Below are 18719 nucleotides of genomic sequence, written 5' to 3'. Positions count from 1 at the left end.
GTTAACACCAACCCGATGGCAAATTACTATAAAAAACAAAGCCTTTTTTGTGGTAGGAAAGAAGCTATTGTAATTGTCAGTCTGTAATAGTTTGGTAATATTCATTATGAAATGCATGTGGGAAAGTCTCCACAAAGTTTTATAATTAAGTGGGATACAGCACCAAAATGTGTATAACCTCCTCACCCTGGAAACTTTGCACAGGGCCAAGACACATGTGGGATAGAAAAATTGTACATCTTGCTTCACCAAATCATCATAATTTGACTCAGTGATATTTTGTTCAAGATCCTGCATTTATATTGTCTAAACCTGAATCATTCTAATTATTGCAATTTTTTCCTATATACTGATTACAGAATAGCATCACTACACCTTCAGAATGGAAACTATATATTTGTGTTTAAAGTTGTAAAACCTTAGTCTTGCCTGATCCAAGGCGAGCTGAAGTTCAGCGGACTGCTGGGTTCCAGCAAGGATTAGCTCCCTGCTTGAGTCATGAAGATTCAGGTCATTTACATAGACTCCCATCTTAATCATGTCTTCCACCGTTTCTATACTGGGAGAAACAAAGTGCTAAATTAGTTACTCATAGGGATCAACCTGAGAATTTGATATTTCACAAGGTTCAACAGTATTTTTTTAAATATTGGCAGTAATGGTAAAATGTAATACTGTAGATTTAAAATTTAGGTGTTAGTCTAAAATAATAATTACAAACACATTGTAGATACGAGAGTCTGGTGTTGTATTGAGCTATTGGACTTAAAACCTCAAGGCTGCCAGTTCGGTTCCTCCCTGTGTGACCTTGAGCAAATCACTCAATCTGCTTGTGCTCCAATTGTGGACATCTAGAACATATTCTCAACGTGTAAGTCACCTTGGACGATATCTGCCAATAACAAGGAAGCCATCACCTCAGATGTTAGATTTAAGCAAAGATGTCCATGCTACAGCATTTACAATCCAAAACTGTTGTGGCACCCGGACGGGGTTCATGCCTGGCCGGGACGCTCAGGAGGACAGGAGGAGGGCTCATTCCTCCTCCAGAACGCGAGGGGGCGTCTGCCCTGGTTGTATTGGGGGCTTGGAAGCTCTACCCTGTAGGGGCCCGTGGCCACCGCCAGGGGGTGCCCTGATGCCTTGGGGACCCTGGACCCCAGTGCTTCCGCCACACCAGGAAGTGCTGGGGGGAAGAGAAGAGGGGACACAGCCGACACTTCCGCCACACTGGGGAGTGTCTGTGGAAGATTGCCGGGGAGCACCTGGAGCACATCCAGGTGTGTATAAAAGGGGCCGCCTCCCTCCAGTCATGGACAAGAATCGGGAGGAAGTAGGATGACGTCGGGAGGAAGACAAGGAGGCGGCCTGAAGAAGGCATTGTGTTGTGGCCAGGACTTTGGGGTATGTGGGCACATGAACATTGTAAATAGTCAATTAAATAAACGTGTGTTGGGTGACATGTACGTGTCTGCCTGTCTGTGTCCGAGCCAGTCTTCACACTGTCTTTAGTTTTTCTTTTCCTCATTTTGGGGGACACAGAGTGCAACTCATTAATTACTCACAGTGGGGACAACTAATAATACACTAATAGGCCTTTTCTTGGTTACTACCAATGGTTGCAGCTGCTTCATTCAAAGCATGTTTATCAGAACAAATTCTTGACTTTTTTGCATTATTAAAGTACTTACGAGTTGAAAATTCAAGAACAGATGAGCTGCACTTCAAACTTTCACTGAACAGGTGTTTGCACATCCTAGGCCTGTTTGTTAAAGTTGCCATTAAAAATGTAGAAGTTTAGTGTGACTAGATTTTGCCACTTTAAAATTAATAAGTACTTCACTACCATTAAAACTGTGCACATAACCTTCTTTTTAAAATTTCCACAGAAAAATATAACAGGAATAGTATGAATGCAAATAATATGCTCTAAAGAGCATCACAGCAACGTATACTGTATGTGCATTCTACATCTAACTGGGACCAAGTGTAAAACATGTAAAAATGCATTTGACATGAATTATGCTCATCGATTTCATTAGATGCTTTTTGCTGTGCACTTTACATCCCAGTATTTTTAAAACTTCTTTTAACTTTAAACAGGTGTACAATTTAATATTTTAATCGGCTTACATGGGTGTCCCCAGGAAAATGAGAGAGTCCCACTGTGGGACATACTTCATCTGGCCTTTCAGGTGCAATGGCTTTTTTGGAGGCTCCCTCATGTCTTCAAATATGGTTTCACTGCATTTTCCTGAAACAGACACAGGAACACTTGTGTGATCAAGCAAAATAACAATCCAATAAGCCCTGCAGAAAATGTACATAGACTGTAAAAAGTAAAAAGGCATGTTAACAAGTAAAGATTTGATTATGACCTGTGTTTAAAATGTATAGTCAGCAGAGGTTTTTCTTCCATGTGTTCATTTATTAATCCTGCTTATCCAGTATATACAGTAGTTCTGTAGAGTCAGAACATCAGTAGGCACAAGGCAGGTTCCTTATTTGGATAGGACATCAGACCTTTGTAGGTCACAATCACATAAACATCCCCAATTTGCTCATCTGGGTCAACACCCACAAAACACACATGCATTCAAACACAGAAAAATCCCAGTTAGGAATCAAACCAGGAAAGGGGAGTGGCAAAGGTCATCATGCTTCCCGGTTCTTTACAAACGACCATTATTTTTTAAAACTGTGCAGCAATCTAAAAAGATTTTCTTTAGAGATTGGAGTAGAGGCTGAATAAAAAGTCAATGGCATTGAGTGAACCTCCAGTCCATCCTAACTTCTTTACTACAAGATTGCATTTTTTCAAGCTATTATGAACATTTAGTAAGTTCTTTACCATATACTACTTCACATGTCAACAACAACATACTAACAAATTTATAAAAATTGCAAAGTAATTTATCCTTTACCTACCAATTACACATGGAGTATGCAGCAAAAAAAAATTCCAAAGCAGATTGCAAAGCACACATCCATATATCTAACGTCCATTCAGTTCAGAGTCACAGGAATATTCATGTTTCATCATTGATTTTTTTATTATATTTTTAATGTTTACATTATGATTTCTGACATATTCACAACAAAATGGTACAATCTGTAGCTCTTTAATTTAGGCTAATACGTTTTAAAACAAAAAAAGAAGAAGACAGCCTTAGGCAAACACAATTATTTGAAGACATTATTGCCATCTACTGGGAGCATTAAGTACTGTAGTTATTCTTTTAAATTTTGTAACAAGTAAATAATACAGTAATACTGTAACTATTAAATGCATTTTTTATACTTTTACTGTCATAAAATATGTTCGTAATTGAATTTGATTCTCTAATCCAGTTTTGGTTTTGGTTTTAACCTTAAAAGTAGCTTTAATCATTCCATGTTTTGATGGTATGTAATAATTTATTGTTTCATTATTTATTATTTATTTTAATTTATAATAAATTATTTATTATTATTTTATTTTTAATAAACAGGTACATTTTTACTATCTTAAGAGACTACTATTTAGCATGAAAGGTTTTACAAAAGGTAAAGTTAATGAACTCTTACAAAGTAATCTAAAAAAAATTCTTTCATTCATTTTCCAAACCAATTTTTTCCAATGTAGTCTCAGAGGGGCACAATGCAAACATAAAATGCAGTGAAAGACCTTCAAAATCTGTAATCCATATATTTTTTTAAAGATGTAAAATACAATACTGTTTTCTTTAATATTTAAATACCTTAACATCTCTAAGGACCACAGCTCATGTTCCAGAGAACAGCCACATAAGCACTGAACTTCAAGTGAAAGTTTATTGTTATGTGCACACAGCATGAGAAGATTTATATTTGCCCAGACAGGTGCCAGTCAGGCAGGACAAGCCACAGACAATAAATACACCACCACCTGGCTCACCTGTAACAGTCTGGAAGGCTAGCAGTTCAATATCTTCAGCCCCGGTGTTTGCAGTGCTGTTATAAGGAGTGAGAGCATTGCTGTATTCCTTGTCAGCACCCTTCATCTCTTCCAGGGCTTTAAGCTCTACAAAATAAAATGAATGGTATTGGTAACCTTTTATAATAATTTTCATTAAGAAGACATTATATAAAGTTAAAAGATTATTAGTTCCTGTATGCTGAAATAATGATTAGTATCATTAAGTGGTAACAGATAAAGATTATGATATGTGTTTATAAACTTTCTCAAAAGATTTGACAAATGTCTCATAAAGGCTTTGCTACCATTCAGTAACATATTGTTTAAAAATTGCTCATTAATGCCTAGCTGATTAGTGAGAAGTGTCTATAAAGAAAAATTACACCAGTTTTATTTATTGTGCACAATTTTGTTGTTCATGAGATGTACAGTATGTCAAACCGGCTATTTAATGTTTCTGCCTGCTTTGTAACATTGAAAAAATTATGCAGGCTTTTAGTCTTTATATATTTATAAATCATTCAGTGGCTGATCTTTTTGCAGTCCTTAATTAAATGCTGAAACCATTTAGGTCAGATTTAGGTCTGTAAAAATGTATTAATTGAAGGTAACTATGAAGGCATCACCTGCAACACTTATAGTGAGGCTATAACCAAAGTGATACTTGTTTGACCAACTGACTTTATTTGAAGTCACCGCCATGCATGTTTTTCCTTTGGGAATGACTGACTGTCAAAAATAACAATGAGATCAGTTGGATAATGATATATAGGCAAGGTATACAGTGCTAACTGTAAATGAATCAGAATGGGTGTGTCAGAATGGGTGTGTGTGCTAGTGTGACCTGTAATGGATAGACTACACATTCAGGGTTGGTTATTGTCTTGTTCCTGATGCTGCCAGGAAAGGCTTCAGCCCCCCATATGACTCTAAACTGGATGAAGTTGATGGTTGTTTTTATTGGGCACACTAAATTGAAGAATGCCTGATAAGCAGGGCAGCATGGTGTTACAATGGTTAACACTACTGCCTTCCAACTCCAGAGAGTTACATTCAATCATCTTCTTGACAAGCTGACAGAGATGGGAGTAAATTCATACCTGGTGGCATGGATCATAGACTATCTTAAAGACAGACCTCAGTATGTGCATCTCGGGAACTGCAGGTCTGACATTGTGGTCAGCAACACAGGAGAGCCGCAGGGGACTGTACTTTCTCCGGTCCTGTTCAGCCTATATACATCGGACTTCCAATACAACTCAGAGTCCTGCCACGTCCTGCCTCTGTGCAAGAGAGGACAGAGCCGACTATACTTTCTTAGAAGGGTGGTGTCTTTCAACATCTGCAATAAGATGCTGCAGATGTTCTATCAGACAGTTGTGGCGAGCGCCCTCTTCTACGCAGTGGTGTGCTGGGGAGGCAGCATAAAGAAGAGGGACGCCTCACACCTGGACAAACTGGTGAGGAAGGCAGGCTCTATTGTAGGCACGGAGCTGGACAGTTTGACATCTGTGGCAGAGCGACGGGCGCTGAGCAGACTCCTGTCAATCGTGGAGAATCCACTGCATCCACTGAACAGTATCATCTCCAGACAGAGGAGCAGCTTCAGCGACAGACTGCTGTCACTGTCCTGTTCCACTGACAGACTGAGGAGATCGTTCTTCCCCCACACTATGTGACTCTTCAATCCACTCGGGGGGATAAATGTTAACATTATACAAAGTTACTGTCTGTTATACCTGCATTTTTATCACTCTTTAATTAATACTGGAGTATGTGAATTTCTCCTTGGGATTAATAAAGTATCTATCTATCTATCTATCTATCTATCTATCTATCTATCTATCTATCTATCTATCTATCTATCTATCTATCTATCTATCTATCTATCTATCTATCTATCTATCTATCTATTACTGTTTGAATTTACTAGACCCACACACCCTCTCCTTGTGTCACCTTATGCTTTCCTCTGGTACTCTAGAAGGACTGACACCCCACAATAATCACCACCATCATCTCCAAATGTAAACAGTTCAAATTAATTTAGATTAATGGGCAAGTCTAAATTAACTATTTGGGATAGTCCAATGCTGTGTGCAAGAATTTGCCCTTCTACGGTTGTGTATGGTGCTGCCATGACAGGCTCCAACTCTTCTATGCCCTTATAATTGAGATAGTTAGATTCATAAAAGTGAAGGACTGATATTTTAGAAGTGAGTCTAGCAAGGATTTGAATATCTGCTAAAGTGAGCAACTTATCTGTTTAAAAATGGGTAAAAGTACAAAATTCTATCAACAAGGTCAATCTGAAAGTATCTTGTGAGAATATTTTCAGACAGTTTGCTGTTGCTACTGAGCAACATCTTTATATATAATACACTAATGTGGCTGTCTGTTTGTCTGTCCAGGATTTTAAATCACCTGTAGCTTGCAAACCGTTTGACCGATTGACCTGAAATTTGGTACACATACACTACGTTACATCTACTGTCCACTTCCTGGGTGATGATTGACCTCCAAGGTTATTCCTCTTTTTATTTTTATTTTATTGTAGAATCAACTCTTGGCAGCAGCCGTGCGGCGCATGTGTACAGGGCGCCGTTCTCATCCCTACCACCTTCGTTGTCACTTCTCGTACCTCTTCATATCTTAAATCATTCTTGAGGCAGATTGAAGACTTAAGTGCTAGCTTAAGTGAAAAATTAAAGAAAACATACTAAGTAATTGCAACACAAACACTGACTTAATCAGTTTTAATGTGAAAAGATGCCGACGAAAGAAGAGTAGAAGCGGGCCTCTAGGGTGGAGAAAAGAAGAGCTGCTCAGAAAGCAGCAAGCGCATCAACCTCTGAGGAAATGAATGCTAAATGTACAGAGAAAGAGGATGAAAACTAGGAATGCTCAAGTCAAGTGTATTCGTGCAGTGCACCATTACTGGTTTTTAATATTTCTCTTGGAAGTTCTACAACATTTGCCAATAGTATAACTAACCTGGCAAGTGGAGGAGAACAGTCAAGTCTCACATGGATGGCATTGGTGTTATAGATTTGAAAAAAATAAAAAGCTAGCTTGCCAGGAATGAACCATCAAGAAAATAAGGTATATTACCCCTCTCCTCTTTCTTGGGCTTCTCACTCTCCTCCTTCTCTTCTGCCTCTTCTCCCTCCTTCTTGCTCAGTTTCGGCAGGTTCATTTTCTGCTTGCTCTCCACAACTGCCTTAGAGAGTAACTCAAAGACATTGTTCAGATGTGTGTAAATCTACAGAAAAAGTCAATTGAGTAGTAGGTTTGGGACAGATATGTCAAAATGTTTGCAAATTTGTAAAGGACACTTTCAAGCTTATGTGTTACATATGGAAGGATTTTCAGAAAGCAGATCAAGGAAACAGACAAACTGGGATTGAAATCTACATTTTACATCTCAGATGAAATAAAATCACTATAGAATTCTGACTTGTGTTGGCCTCCTTTCAACAAAAGTGTTATGAATGTACTTCTTTTAGACAGTTAGAGCCTTTGCTGAAAAAAAAACTAATTTGCTGAATCTACTTTCAGTTTTTATTCTGGACAATATATATTCCAGTCACAATGAAGACATAAGTTTTGTCCCCAGACTTTACCATTTTAATCAGAAGAATCTGAATCAGTGTTTGGAATGGGACCTTTCAATGGCACGTCTTGTTTGGATTATTGTAATGCCCAGTATGTCGGGGTATCACGTATGCTGTTTCGCCTGCAGCTGGTGCAGAATGCAGCTGTTAGAGTTTAGACCAGCAGCAAAAAAAGGATCACATCGCTCCAGTGTTGGCTGTTCATTGGCTCCCTGTAGTTATAGGGTGAATTTTAAGATTTTAGTGTTTGTTTTTAAAGTACTACATGGGTCAGCTCCACCTCACTTAGGTGATCTTCTTATTCCAAATTCATCAGCCAGGCAGCTGAGGTCTTCAGATCAGCTATTGCTCACTGTCCCACGCATACGGTTGAAGCTGACGGGCGATCGTGCCTTTGCGGTGGCTGGTTCTAAATTGTGGAACGGTTTCCCCCTTGTAATAAGGTCGACTCCCACACTTCATAGTTTTAAGTTTTTGCTAAAAAAGCACTTTTATTCACTTATAAGCTTTTTAGCTTATAAGTTGAACTGTTTAAATCTTTCTATTTGTGTCCATCTTCTGTATGTATTTTATTTTACATAATTTTGCATAAGCTATTTATGTTTGTATGTTAATATATGTGTGTTCATGTATAATGCTTTTTTCTTTTTAATAACTCCTTATCTGGTGTTTATTTCTTACTGTTAGCCTTTATTCTATGTAAAGCACTTTGGTCCACTTTTAGTTGGTTTAAAAGTGCTATATAAATAAATAAAACATAATAAATCCTAAACCTAATTTCAGTTAATAAATGAAACATGGCTATTGATAAAATACATTTATTATCAATCTGTGCAAAACATGGCCTAATTAAAACTCATAATTGTACACCATACACATTTATCTTGACTTAAATTATGGAAAATGTGCTGAGTTTAAGTCTCTAATTGTGAATACGGCCATTAGGCACCTGCTTTGTTAGGTCAAATCCTTAACTGTCTTTACTGGAATAAAGACAGATTAAAGTAACATACAGTTTTGGAGACATGATAAACCTCTCAACATTATCTGAAGTAACAATAAATGAGTTTCCACTGCTTAATGAACAGTGTGCTGTGGCATCCTATAACACATTGCCAGCATATCACCATGTCCTAACCCACCTACCATAGCAGAGAATGAAACAGATATCGTATTTTACTTAAAATTTGAAAAAAAAAGTACTTTATAGGAACTGCTCAAAATAACATTATTGTTATTATTATTAATAATGATTTTCATTAAGTGTTTACTTAATATTGTATCCTGATTTTTTGCTCTCTTGATGGGTACAGGAGACATTATATGAGATGAGTACATTATGCATATCATTAATTTGCAAGGCATTTATTGTAATGAAATTTATATAACTAATAAAAAATGTAACAATAAGGAGACAGAATAATGAATTTATATCAAAAAAGTTACAGTTGAAAGAAGATCAGGCCATGGAAGATGGGCAATACATTAAGGAGTTGGATACCTTCAAATTAAATAAAATCATAAGTTAAGACTTTTTAGTTCAAAGGAATCCTGCTATGAAAAGGTAAATACCCCAAAAATATCAAAAATGCCTTGATTTGATTAAAATTTGGTGACATTGCCTGCGGTGGGTTGGCACCCTGCCCTGGATTGGTTCCTGCCTTGTGCCCTGTGTTGGCTGGGATTGGCTCCAGCAGACCCCCGTGACCCTGTGTTCGGATTCAGCGGGTTGGAAAATGGATGGATGGATGGATGACATTGCCAGATAAAGAAATTTAGCTGACACGTTTTCTATTTATACATATTTGTTGCTAATAATGCTTTATGGATTGGGCTGTTCTTAAGGACTGCATCATTTTTTCTACTGACTGCCACAAAGTAAGAGAAGGAATTGTGCAGAAAAAGTCGGGGTGCCACTTTATGCAAATGAAGGTCACTACCAGTAATGAAGGGGAAGGATGAAAGTTCAGAGAAGCTCAAAGTAGACATGCTCAGCTAGTGGCCTCCTTCGGTACATGCAGTACTCCCAATTCTCTTGGTTTCTTCTTATTCCTTATGATACAGTATGAAATACAGTATATACAAATTTGAAGGGGGGTTGACCCTAATGGATTGCTGATCGCTATTATATATAGTATGTGCTTTAAACAATGGGGTGAGGGACAACTAGCCCTTGGTGGCGAAATACATGCAGTATTGCAGAGAACTGGGGTGTCCCATTGGAAGACAGACTGCTATATGCTGCTGCGGTCCGGTTCACACTGCAGAAAGAGTGAAGGGCCAGTAGAGCATACCAGCCCACTTTAGGCAATGGGTACAAAACAATCCTGGAGTAACTGCATGCCTTGGCCAGTTTAAATGCTTGCTCAGCTCAATAAAGGTATAGCAAACAGACAGAATATACGTAAGGTGGACACTACAGTGCTCTTTATTGGGCTACTACCAGTGTACAACAACTCCTCCCAACCCCCATTCAAATGTTACTTAAACCACTCTCACTCCGACTGCCCTGTTCGACTAATATGTTGTTGTGTAAAAGTAATAACAAAAGACAAGTAGGAGCAAGATGCCAACTAAACAGAGTATCTCCAGTAACTTGGTTCCACTTCAAGCATTGAGACATTGTGCAAAGTTCACAATATTATTTCTTTTCACCATTTTTTTCTCTACAGTGCTTAAAATGTTCAGTTCATTGTATGCCTCATGTAAATGTGCAATGATGTATGTAATAAGTTAAAGTAAACCATGCTTATATTGCTTTTGATATAAACCCTCCGAAGATTTATGATGGTTCAAGATTACCAATCAAAGCATTATAATTAATTTGATTGAAGGTACCTGTTTATAGAGGATGTGCTACAGGGTGAAATGATATTTATACTCCAGATTCCCATTATTCCTACTAATTACCTGTATGAATTAAGAATAACAGTTTCCTATAAAAATATTATTTTTCCAATGACTATCAACAAAAGCCAAAGTCAGTCGCTAGGAAAAGGAAGACCTGATCAATGGCACTAATGTTTTACGCCTGGGAATAAGGAGCTCCAATTAACTAATAATTTTAATGCCAATAAAATAATAAACATGATATACAAAAAAGATACATAGTACTTCTGATGCATCCTATTAACAACACTATAACTGAAGCCCATTGTCTTAGGACAATTTCTGGGCAGCCGGATAACACAGCTAGTTCAAGTATATCTGACATATGTTATGTGGCAACATATTGTGGTAAATTTGTTTGAGAAGGGTATGAGTAGATAGTAGTAGTAGTAGTAGTAGTAGTAGTAGTAATATTAATAGTATTGTCGTGTATACAAAGTGCTTTAAGACTCTTACTAGAATGTCCAATCAACGTGCAACAAATTGCAACTCTCCAGTGCCATGACGAAAAAAGAAATTATTAAAATATGAGCAAAGTAAATAACCAAGCTCCTTTTTATATTATAGTATGATGTTTAAGATTAATCTGTTTTGTACTTTATCATGCCATTCTCGGTACATTCTGGAAACTGTCATGTTTAAATTCAAGTAGGGCATCTGTTACTTAGATGCTAAAACAACATCAATCCTATCATTGTCTATTCTAATATTTGGCCTTTTTGAATAGGTCTGCATGCTATATACCTTGCGTTAGAGTGACTTGATTGGCTGTTTGTAGGAACAGACTATTGCATTAACAAATAGATGTAGTTCTTAAAATAACCAATATACAATATATACCACCACTTGTGTCTTTTTATTTGATTTCCTTCACCTGCTCCTTTAACCCAATGTTTACCTGATCCAGGCTGCAGGAAACAAGAGCCTATCCCAAAACAAAGTTAGCGCTGGGACAACCTCTAATAGGGTCATGAATTTATTGGAGAGTGCACAAGCAAATCTACTCAGGCAATTTTAGATACTCCAACATGTCCTTGGACTACTAAAGGAAACAAGAGATCTAAGAAAACATCACTTTGAGCATGGGAAAAACATTACACAAAAGGCAGCCTAAACCAAAATCAAACTGCGAGAATTGTGAGGTGACTTCATTACTGCTCTTGTACTTAAATACACCAAGCTGTACATAAATTATATTTTATTTTCTATATAAAGTAATCAAGGCTGAATTTAGCATTAAGTGGGCTGGAGCTTGATCCATGCCTAGTACTGAACCTCAGTCCTTACACTCTCACCACCTACCAGATACTGTACAACAGTGATCTAACCACTTCATCTGTAGCCTGGACAGTTAACAACAAAATATATATTGTGGCAGATGGTCCGGGTCCAGGACGCCCCTTCGCTGTATATTCAGGGGGAGCAGCCCTGGACTGTGCAATACCTCTCCCTAGATGCTAGATGGCTGCCCCACTGGGTTGGAGCAGTGCCTCGGTTTCAAGCAGGACTCCATGGGAATTGGAGTTGGGTGCAGCCATGTTGGGTCCCGTAGGTGCCGCCAGGGGGTGCTGCAGCTGGGACCCCTGAGCCCGTATGGGCAGTGTATTTACCACACCCAGTAGTGCAGCCAGAACTCAGCAATCAACCACCTGGAGCACTTTCCAGGTGGACTATAAAAGGGGCCAACAGCCACCACTCAATGGCCAGAGTCGGGAGGAGGAGGAGTGGTGGTGCCAAAGAAAAGTGTGTTTTGGGTGTTTTTGGTGTACTGGGGACTGTGCTGTGCCTGTGGGGGTCACAGGGAAGACATGCCCCACAGGTGAAGAAAAATAAAAAGTTCTTTGCTTTTATACGTGCCTCTGGTGTGAGTCTGTGTTGGGTCAGGTGCCTATATAGCGCCTTGTTACTATATATATATATGTCACAGCACTGACAGATTAACCTCACATGTATTTTTTATTGAGGTATCAAACAGGCAAATATTATATCTATACTAATTAATAAAAGGCAAAGCCCTCACTGACTCACTGACTGACTGACTGACTGACTGACTGACTGACTCATCACTAATTCTCCAACTTCCCGTGTAGGTGGAAGGCTGAAATTTGGCAGGCTCATTCCTTACAGCTTACTTACAAAAGTTAAGCAGGTTTCATTTCGAAATTCTACGTGTAATGGTCATAACTGGAACCTGTTTTTTGTCCATATACTCTAATGGAGGAGGCGGAGTCACGTATCGCGTCATCACACCTCCTACGTAATCACTTGAACTAAAAACAAGGAAGAGATTTACAGCACGAGTCAAACTCGGGAACGAAGGTAAATGACGTTAATTTTTGAGTGTCTTTTAATACTGTGTAAGCATACATATTAAAACGTGCAATTAAACGTGTGCATTTACGGGGTGATTTCTCAGGCATAAAAGCTCGCCTTTTATCAAACGCGAGAACAAAGGTAAATGACGTTAATTTTTGAGTGTCTTTTAATACTGTGTAAGCATGCATATTAACACATGTGCAATTAAACGTGTGCATTTACGGGGTGATTTCTCAGGCTTAAAAGCTCGCCTTTTATTAAAAAGGTAAATGCTAACTGTTTTCATTCTGAAGGGCACAAACCATGTTGGATTTTGTAATGATAGTTGATTAGTAAGGTCTATTAAGGGATACGTACAGAATGATTAGTAATGCCTGTGAATGCCGAAGCAAGTAGGAGAATGGGCGTGAACTAAAGAACGATTAATAATTTGTACAGTAAATATCTCTAAAGTCTATCTATTAAAAAGTTATTATATCTTTCAATCGTGTGTATTGATTAAACTACGAACCTAACAAGATCACTACATGGTGTCAGAAGTGGCGGATTGCAAGAGGAATGTGAAGAAGAGGTTCAGCTTTTGAACGAGTCGCGTGTCTGTTAGTAACCCGAAAACGTGATCAGAAAGCGCTAAGATGTTCTAGCAAAAGAGAAAAACAAATATGTTAGGATTACAGCCCCCACCAAATCTCCAGTTAAAGGGAAATGTAGCTGAAAATTGGAAAAGATTTAAACAGAGATTCGAGTTGTATCTTGCTGCGATTGAAGCAGATAGGAAAAGTGAAAAAATGAAAGCGTCTATGCTTCTACATGTAATTGGTGAAGAGGCGCTAGAGGTGTATAACAATTTTCAGTTTGAAGAAGATGGAGACAATATGAAATTGAACAAAATAGTTGAAAAATTCGAAACGTACTGCAACCCAAAGCGCAATGTGACGTTTGAGCGGCACAAGTTTTTTTACATGTTTCCAGAAAAGCGGAGAAACAATAGAGCAGTATGTGACGGAATTGCATAATAGGAGCTGTTCTAAGAAGAAACCGTCAAGACATCAAAGGACCAATAACCGCTAATCAGAACACTAACACCAGCGAAACAAATATTAGCGAGAAAACAAGTATAAATCAGGAAAGAACATCTCAACTGCAAACACAATTAACCAGAATATCAAAATGTCAAGTAAAACCACCAGAACGACTCATTGAGACATGTTGAGGATTAAAGGAACATTTTCAATTAGGAAATGCTGAATTCCTTTAACAGTTGTGCTTTTTATACATAGTTTGAATGCTGGATGTATGCCTGAAATGTTCTGGATAGTTCAGTTGTTTGAAGTGATCAAGAATTAAACGTGTGCATTTACGGAGTGATTTCTCAGGCTTAAAAGCTCGCTTTTTATTAAAAAGGTAAATGCTAACTGTTTTCATTCTGAAGGGCACAAACCACGTTAGATTTCAGCCGTTAAACGCGCAAAAATGTCGGTACACCAGATAAATAAGCGCAACATATTATCAGTTGTATTGTATGCTTACAATACATATAGAAATGTGTTAATCGTTAACTAATAGTATGGGATGGTGTTTTTCGACTCGCACCTTGATTTAAACTATTGCATGTCTTGGTGGGTTTGTGTAGCTTATTGTCAATATCTTTACACCTCTTTTTAAGACTTATTGACTGAAGCGGGCTTTCATGAAAAAACTTAGGGCTTTGCTACAAGATACACCCTCCACAAGTTAAGGAAGTAAAAATAAAAGGTATATATTTCTGTTTTATTTAAACCTTTTAAGTTATTATGCATAGCCCCATTTGGTTGTTTAAGTTTTTTTTTTTCTTCAGTAATATTTAATCTCCTTAAAGAAAAACAACATATGCATTTTACTTTTTTTGTATCTCTTTAGTAATATTTTAGTGTAAAAGGATAACCAGTATTTAAACCTTTTATGTTACTTTATAAAGTTATTTTACACAATGTTGAAAAATTAATAAGAAAGCTACATATTTTGGCAGCTGCTGCTTTAATTTTCAATGAAATGAAAAAAGCTCTCCAAGAGAAAACCTCAATGAAGAAGAAACAGTTTGCACTATCTAAAAACGAGAAACCCTCATTTATAAAGGTTTGCTGCAGATGACTTAACTGAAAATAAATGAATAGTTCCTATGTGTATAATACATATTTATCTATTTTACTTATGCCTTTATTCCAGCAACTTGCAACATCTGAGGTACAATTTGTTACATTACTTTGGTTTTTTGCAGCACAGGCAGGTGAAGTGACTTCCTCAGGGTCACACAGTGGTGTCAGTACCACGATTTGAACTGACAAGCTCCGGGTTTGCTTAAATATTACTGAAGAATGAAAAAAAATGAAAACGGGCAAATGGGGCTATGCATACAAATGTCCATCCATCCATTAGCCAACCCGCTATATCCTAAATACATGAGCCAATCCCTGCCAACACAGGGCACAAGGCAGGAAACAAACCCCGGGCAAGGTGCCAGCCCACCGCAGGGCGCACACACCCACACACCAGAGACAATTTAGAATCGCCAATGCACCTAACCTGCATGTCTTTGGACTGTGTATATGTAGATATGTATATATATGTATATATGTATATGTATATATATGTTTACATAACCTCTTTAACATACTACTTCTCCGCTGTGAAGCGTGGGTATTTTGCTAGTATATTAATATTTCTGAATATATAAAGTCACCCTGTGAACTGTTGTCACACTAGTTAGAATTCTTTAGTGACTGTGACTGGCTTGCTTCTTTATAGTCTCCCTTGCAGCTGGCTGTTAATTTGCACATTTGCATGATGGAATGACATCTCATGCTGTGGTGATTCATCCCTAGGCTGATGCAACTTGTCAGTGTTTTCACATAGCAACCCGCCTTCAATGTTGCTGTACCTGTGACCTCTTCCAGTTCTTTCAGTGGCACACAAACTCTTCAAAATGGTGGTCTTAGGTTCATCTGGTGACAAAGACACATCCCACTGCTAACACCAATATAGTGCTGTACCAATGGACTCTTACCTCTTTTACAGCACTCTTTAAGTTAGCTTACTATCATTAAATAGACCACTCGCCTTTGTCACACTAGTAGGAGTACTGTTGCGACATTTATGATTGGCATTTTTATAGGCTCACCTGCAGCTCGCTCTGAATCTATTCATTTGCATGATGGAGTGTCAGCTCATACTGTGGTGGCTCATCCTCAGACTGATACAATTTGCCTATGCCGTTAAAATATAAAGTTAAATGGTTATTATAAAGACCACCACAGGCTAATAGGTGTTGTAAGGTATGTCCAATAATGTGCCCACACAGAAATAAAACTGGCCTAAAAACAGTGGGAACAAGCATAAGTTTGGAATGTAGGAACAATAATATTCATAATACTCTGGGCTATATTTTGTTAACTTAATTCACCATAACATTACTTTAGTAGCACTCCACATATTCTGCATTTGACTGCATATATTGAAAATACAACACAATACAATTTGAAATATAAATATATCAGACTTCATTTTATATGGTGCTGAGTATATATATTCATATTTGACTTATATATTCAGAAATTAAATATGGTGGTCTGTTTAGCACCTCATAAGTGTGTTTGTGTATGTATATATAGTTTTTCATTGAGGTAATAAATATTTGTTTAATGATAAAGAAGAAAACTGTCATAATAAATATTGTGCCACTCCCTGCAACATCAGCACCTTGTATTATGTAATATGTAAAAGATTTATGTGTTATTCCATTTTCAGCACTAGCAGACCTCATACATTACTATTATTCTCAACTTACATTATCCCAACTGAATTCCAGCATGGGCCGTACAAGAGTGAATTCTTCGTTGAACTTCTTGCCCTGTAAGTCAGAGAAGACCTCTTTGAGGCCATCTCCTATGCGGTACATTGTCATGTCTCGTCGGAAAATGACACTGAAGGGGAACATGTCAAAGAAGATCCCTCGCTTCATTGGAAGTTTCTCATACCCAGGAGCAGTCTTCTGTTGAGGCATACGATGTTTGAAGGCAGCATTGTCAAAGTTCATCTTGTAGACCTATGGAAACCCAGAGGTCCAAATTCAGTTAAATGTCGCTGAGATTACACAAAGGCAAATCGAATCACATAAATGATACTATAGAATTAGGATAACACTAACAAGAGTGATGAACTTACTGCATAAATTGTTATAGGGTTTTTTTTTTCTCAGTGTTTATTTTCCAGTGATTTATCACAAAACAAACTGTTGTGTATTATACATTGGCACCTAGTTCATTTGATTTATGGATTATATTTCATTGTGAGGATCACCTTGATTTGAGCATCGGTATAAACATGCTTTATTGTTGTTTTGGGCTTGGTATTCCTGTTTGGGTAGAATTTAAGCATTCACTCGTATTCTCTCTGAGTTTTTTACATACCGTATTACTTATGAAAAAATATATGTATATACAGTATATATATATATATATTTATATATATATATATATATATATATATATATATATATATATATATATATGGGTGAGCAAAGTAGGTTTACAGTTTACAACTGTTCATATGAAAAAGACATGTACATTATGATTATTACAATAGCTTTAATAACTCAATAGCTTTATTAACTTTATTAACTCTAAAGAATGTGACAATGGCACTGTACACTTAGGTACAATCTTTTAAGTGCTCAAATTGCTTACTCACAACAGTAAACCTACCTTTGCCCACCTCTGTATATAAAATGTATTGAAAAATAACATAAGCCATACCTACCTGGCTGCAGAACCTGACAATTGTAACAGAGTTTACCTATTCAGATTAACTGTTATCTACCCATAGTGTTTCAAATGAAAACAAATATAAACTCTTTCAAAAAACAATCATATCAGAGTTTGAATTTATCTGAAGCACTATTATCTACGCCACTTGGTATTCCTTGTAGTTATACCTTTCCTCAATTGTTCTATGTGTGGAGAAACACTTTCTAACTAGGGAATCCATTCCTGGACAGGTTTATCCATTCCTGGGAATTCGGGAATCCCGCATTTCATTCCCGGGAATCCTGGGCTCCCGGGGATGACACAGTGCACAGGGCATCTCACATGTGAACGGTTTTAGAATGACCGACACTTATTTTTAATAAAACTACTGCAATATGTTGACACAAATAAAAGACTAACCTTATCTACAAGCAGTTCATGCTGTCATATAAGTACATGTATCGTTAGTTGCGGTAATAAAAGCGTAGAAAGCACAACATGTCCAGCGTGCGGTTGTCCACGCGAGAACGCATCTTCGTGCAGTGTATGCCAGCTGCTGAGAAAGCACACTCTGCCTCCACTGAAGTAGGCGGCACAGTCATCAGATACTGATACACTTGTTCTAAACAATGCTCGCGCTTGCCATTGCTCTGAAACACCGCCATTTCAGCTTTTACTGATGCATCCAGTTTCTTGTCATCATTCTGTGATGGCAAGTTTCTTTACACAGATAATGCAGATGCAATAGACTGACGCATTGCAATATCAAGTTCCTGTTCAAAGCTGTCAACAGCACAGACGTCAATGAACTCTGTCCAGTCCCGGCATTTGTGAGTTGCACTTTTACACGCTATATATGCAAGCTTGGCCGTTCCCATTTTCCCGGGAATTACAGCAGTTTCATTCCCGGGAATGTGGGAATGAAAAATGTCTGGGAATCCCTATTGGATTCCCTATTTCTAACATTTGTGAGAAATTTACCCTTCACAAAATTCAAATTGAATTGAATTTCTAGAGATGGATTGCTCCCAATTTTAGAAGGAGTAGGACCAGAAGAAGAGACGTTATAACAAAGCTAGGATCAAAAATGAATAAAAAAACATAACGCTTTCAAAATGTGAAGCAAGAATTGTTTAAAACACAACAAAAGTGTCATGAATCAAAAAGACTTTTAGTAAAGAA

The 18719-nt window shown here is 37.6% G+C and overlaps 2 protein-coding genes across 2 annotated transcripts in view; both read right to left on the bottom strand.

The window, feature by feature from the left end:
• The window catches only part of LOC127526606 (soluble guanylate cyclase 88E-like), a 123587-nt gene that overhangs the window by 10783 nt on the left and 94085 nt on the right, over positions 1-18719 (bottom strand). The window contains exons 11-15 of the mRNA XM_051922490.1: positions 16580-16837; positions 7049-7199; positions 3917-4042; positions 2134-2254; positions 430-559 (exon numbers count right to left, since the gene is read on the bottom strand). Of these exons, the coding sequence (XP_051778450.1) occupies positions 430-559; positions 2134-2254; positions 3917-4042; positions 7049-7199; positions 16580-16837 (786 nt within the window). The remainder of the gene's footprint in view (positions 1-429; positions 560-2133; positions 2255-3916; positions 4043-7048; positions 7200-16579; positions 16838-18719) is intronic.
• LOC114645283 (soluble guanylate cyclase gcy-31-like) lies at positions 6876-16917 on the bottom strand. Its single transcript, XM_028793152.2, has 2 exons — positions 16580-16917; positions 6876-7199 (listed from the first exon to the last, which is right to left on the bottom strand). Exons 1-2 carry the CDS (start codon positions 16826-16828, stop codon positions 7005-7007), a joined length of 444 nt encoding a protein of 147 aa, XP_028648985.2. The 5' UTR covers positions 16829-16917; the 3' UTR covers positions 6876-7004.

This window comes from Erpetoichthys calabaricus, chromosome 2, assembly GCF_900747795.2.
Source record: "Erpetoichthys calabaricus chromosome 2, fErpCal1.3, whole genome shotgun sequence".
Taxonomy (NCBI): domain Eukaryota; kingdom Metazoa; phylum Chordata; class Cladistia; order Polypteriformes; family Polypteridae; genus Erpetoichthys; species Erpetoichthys calabaricus.
The sequence above is the reverse complement of the archived record's forward strand: the minus strand, read 5'-3'. Positions and strand labels throughout refer to the sequence as shown.

What these genes read in the sequence shown, in the direction of transcription:
- LOC114645283 (XM_028793152.2), bottom strand. Translation starts at nt 16,828, where the DNA reads ATGAACTTTGACAATGCTGCCTTCAAACATCGTATGCCTCAACAGAAG. An exon ending in TGGAATTCAGTTGGGATAAT is followed by an intron (nt 7,200 to 16,579) that starts GTAAGTTGAGAA and finishes CTTTTTCTGTAG; the next exon opens with ATTTACACACATCTGAACAA.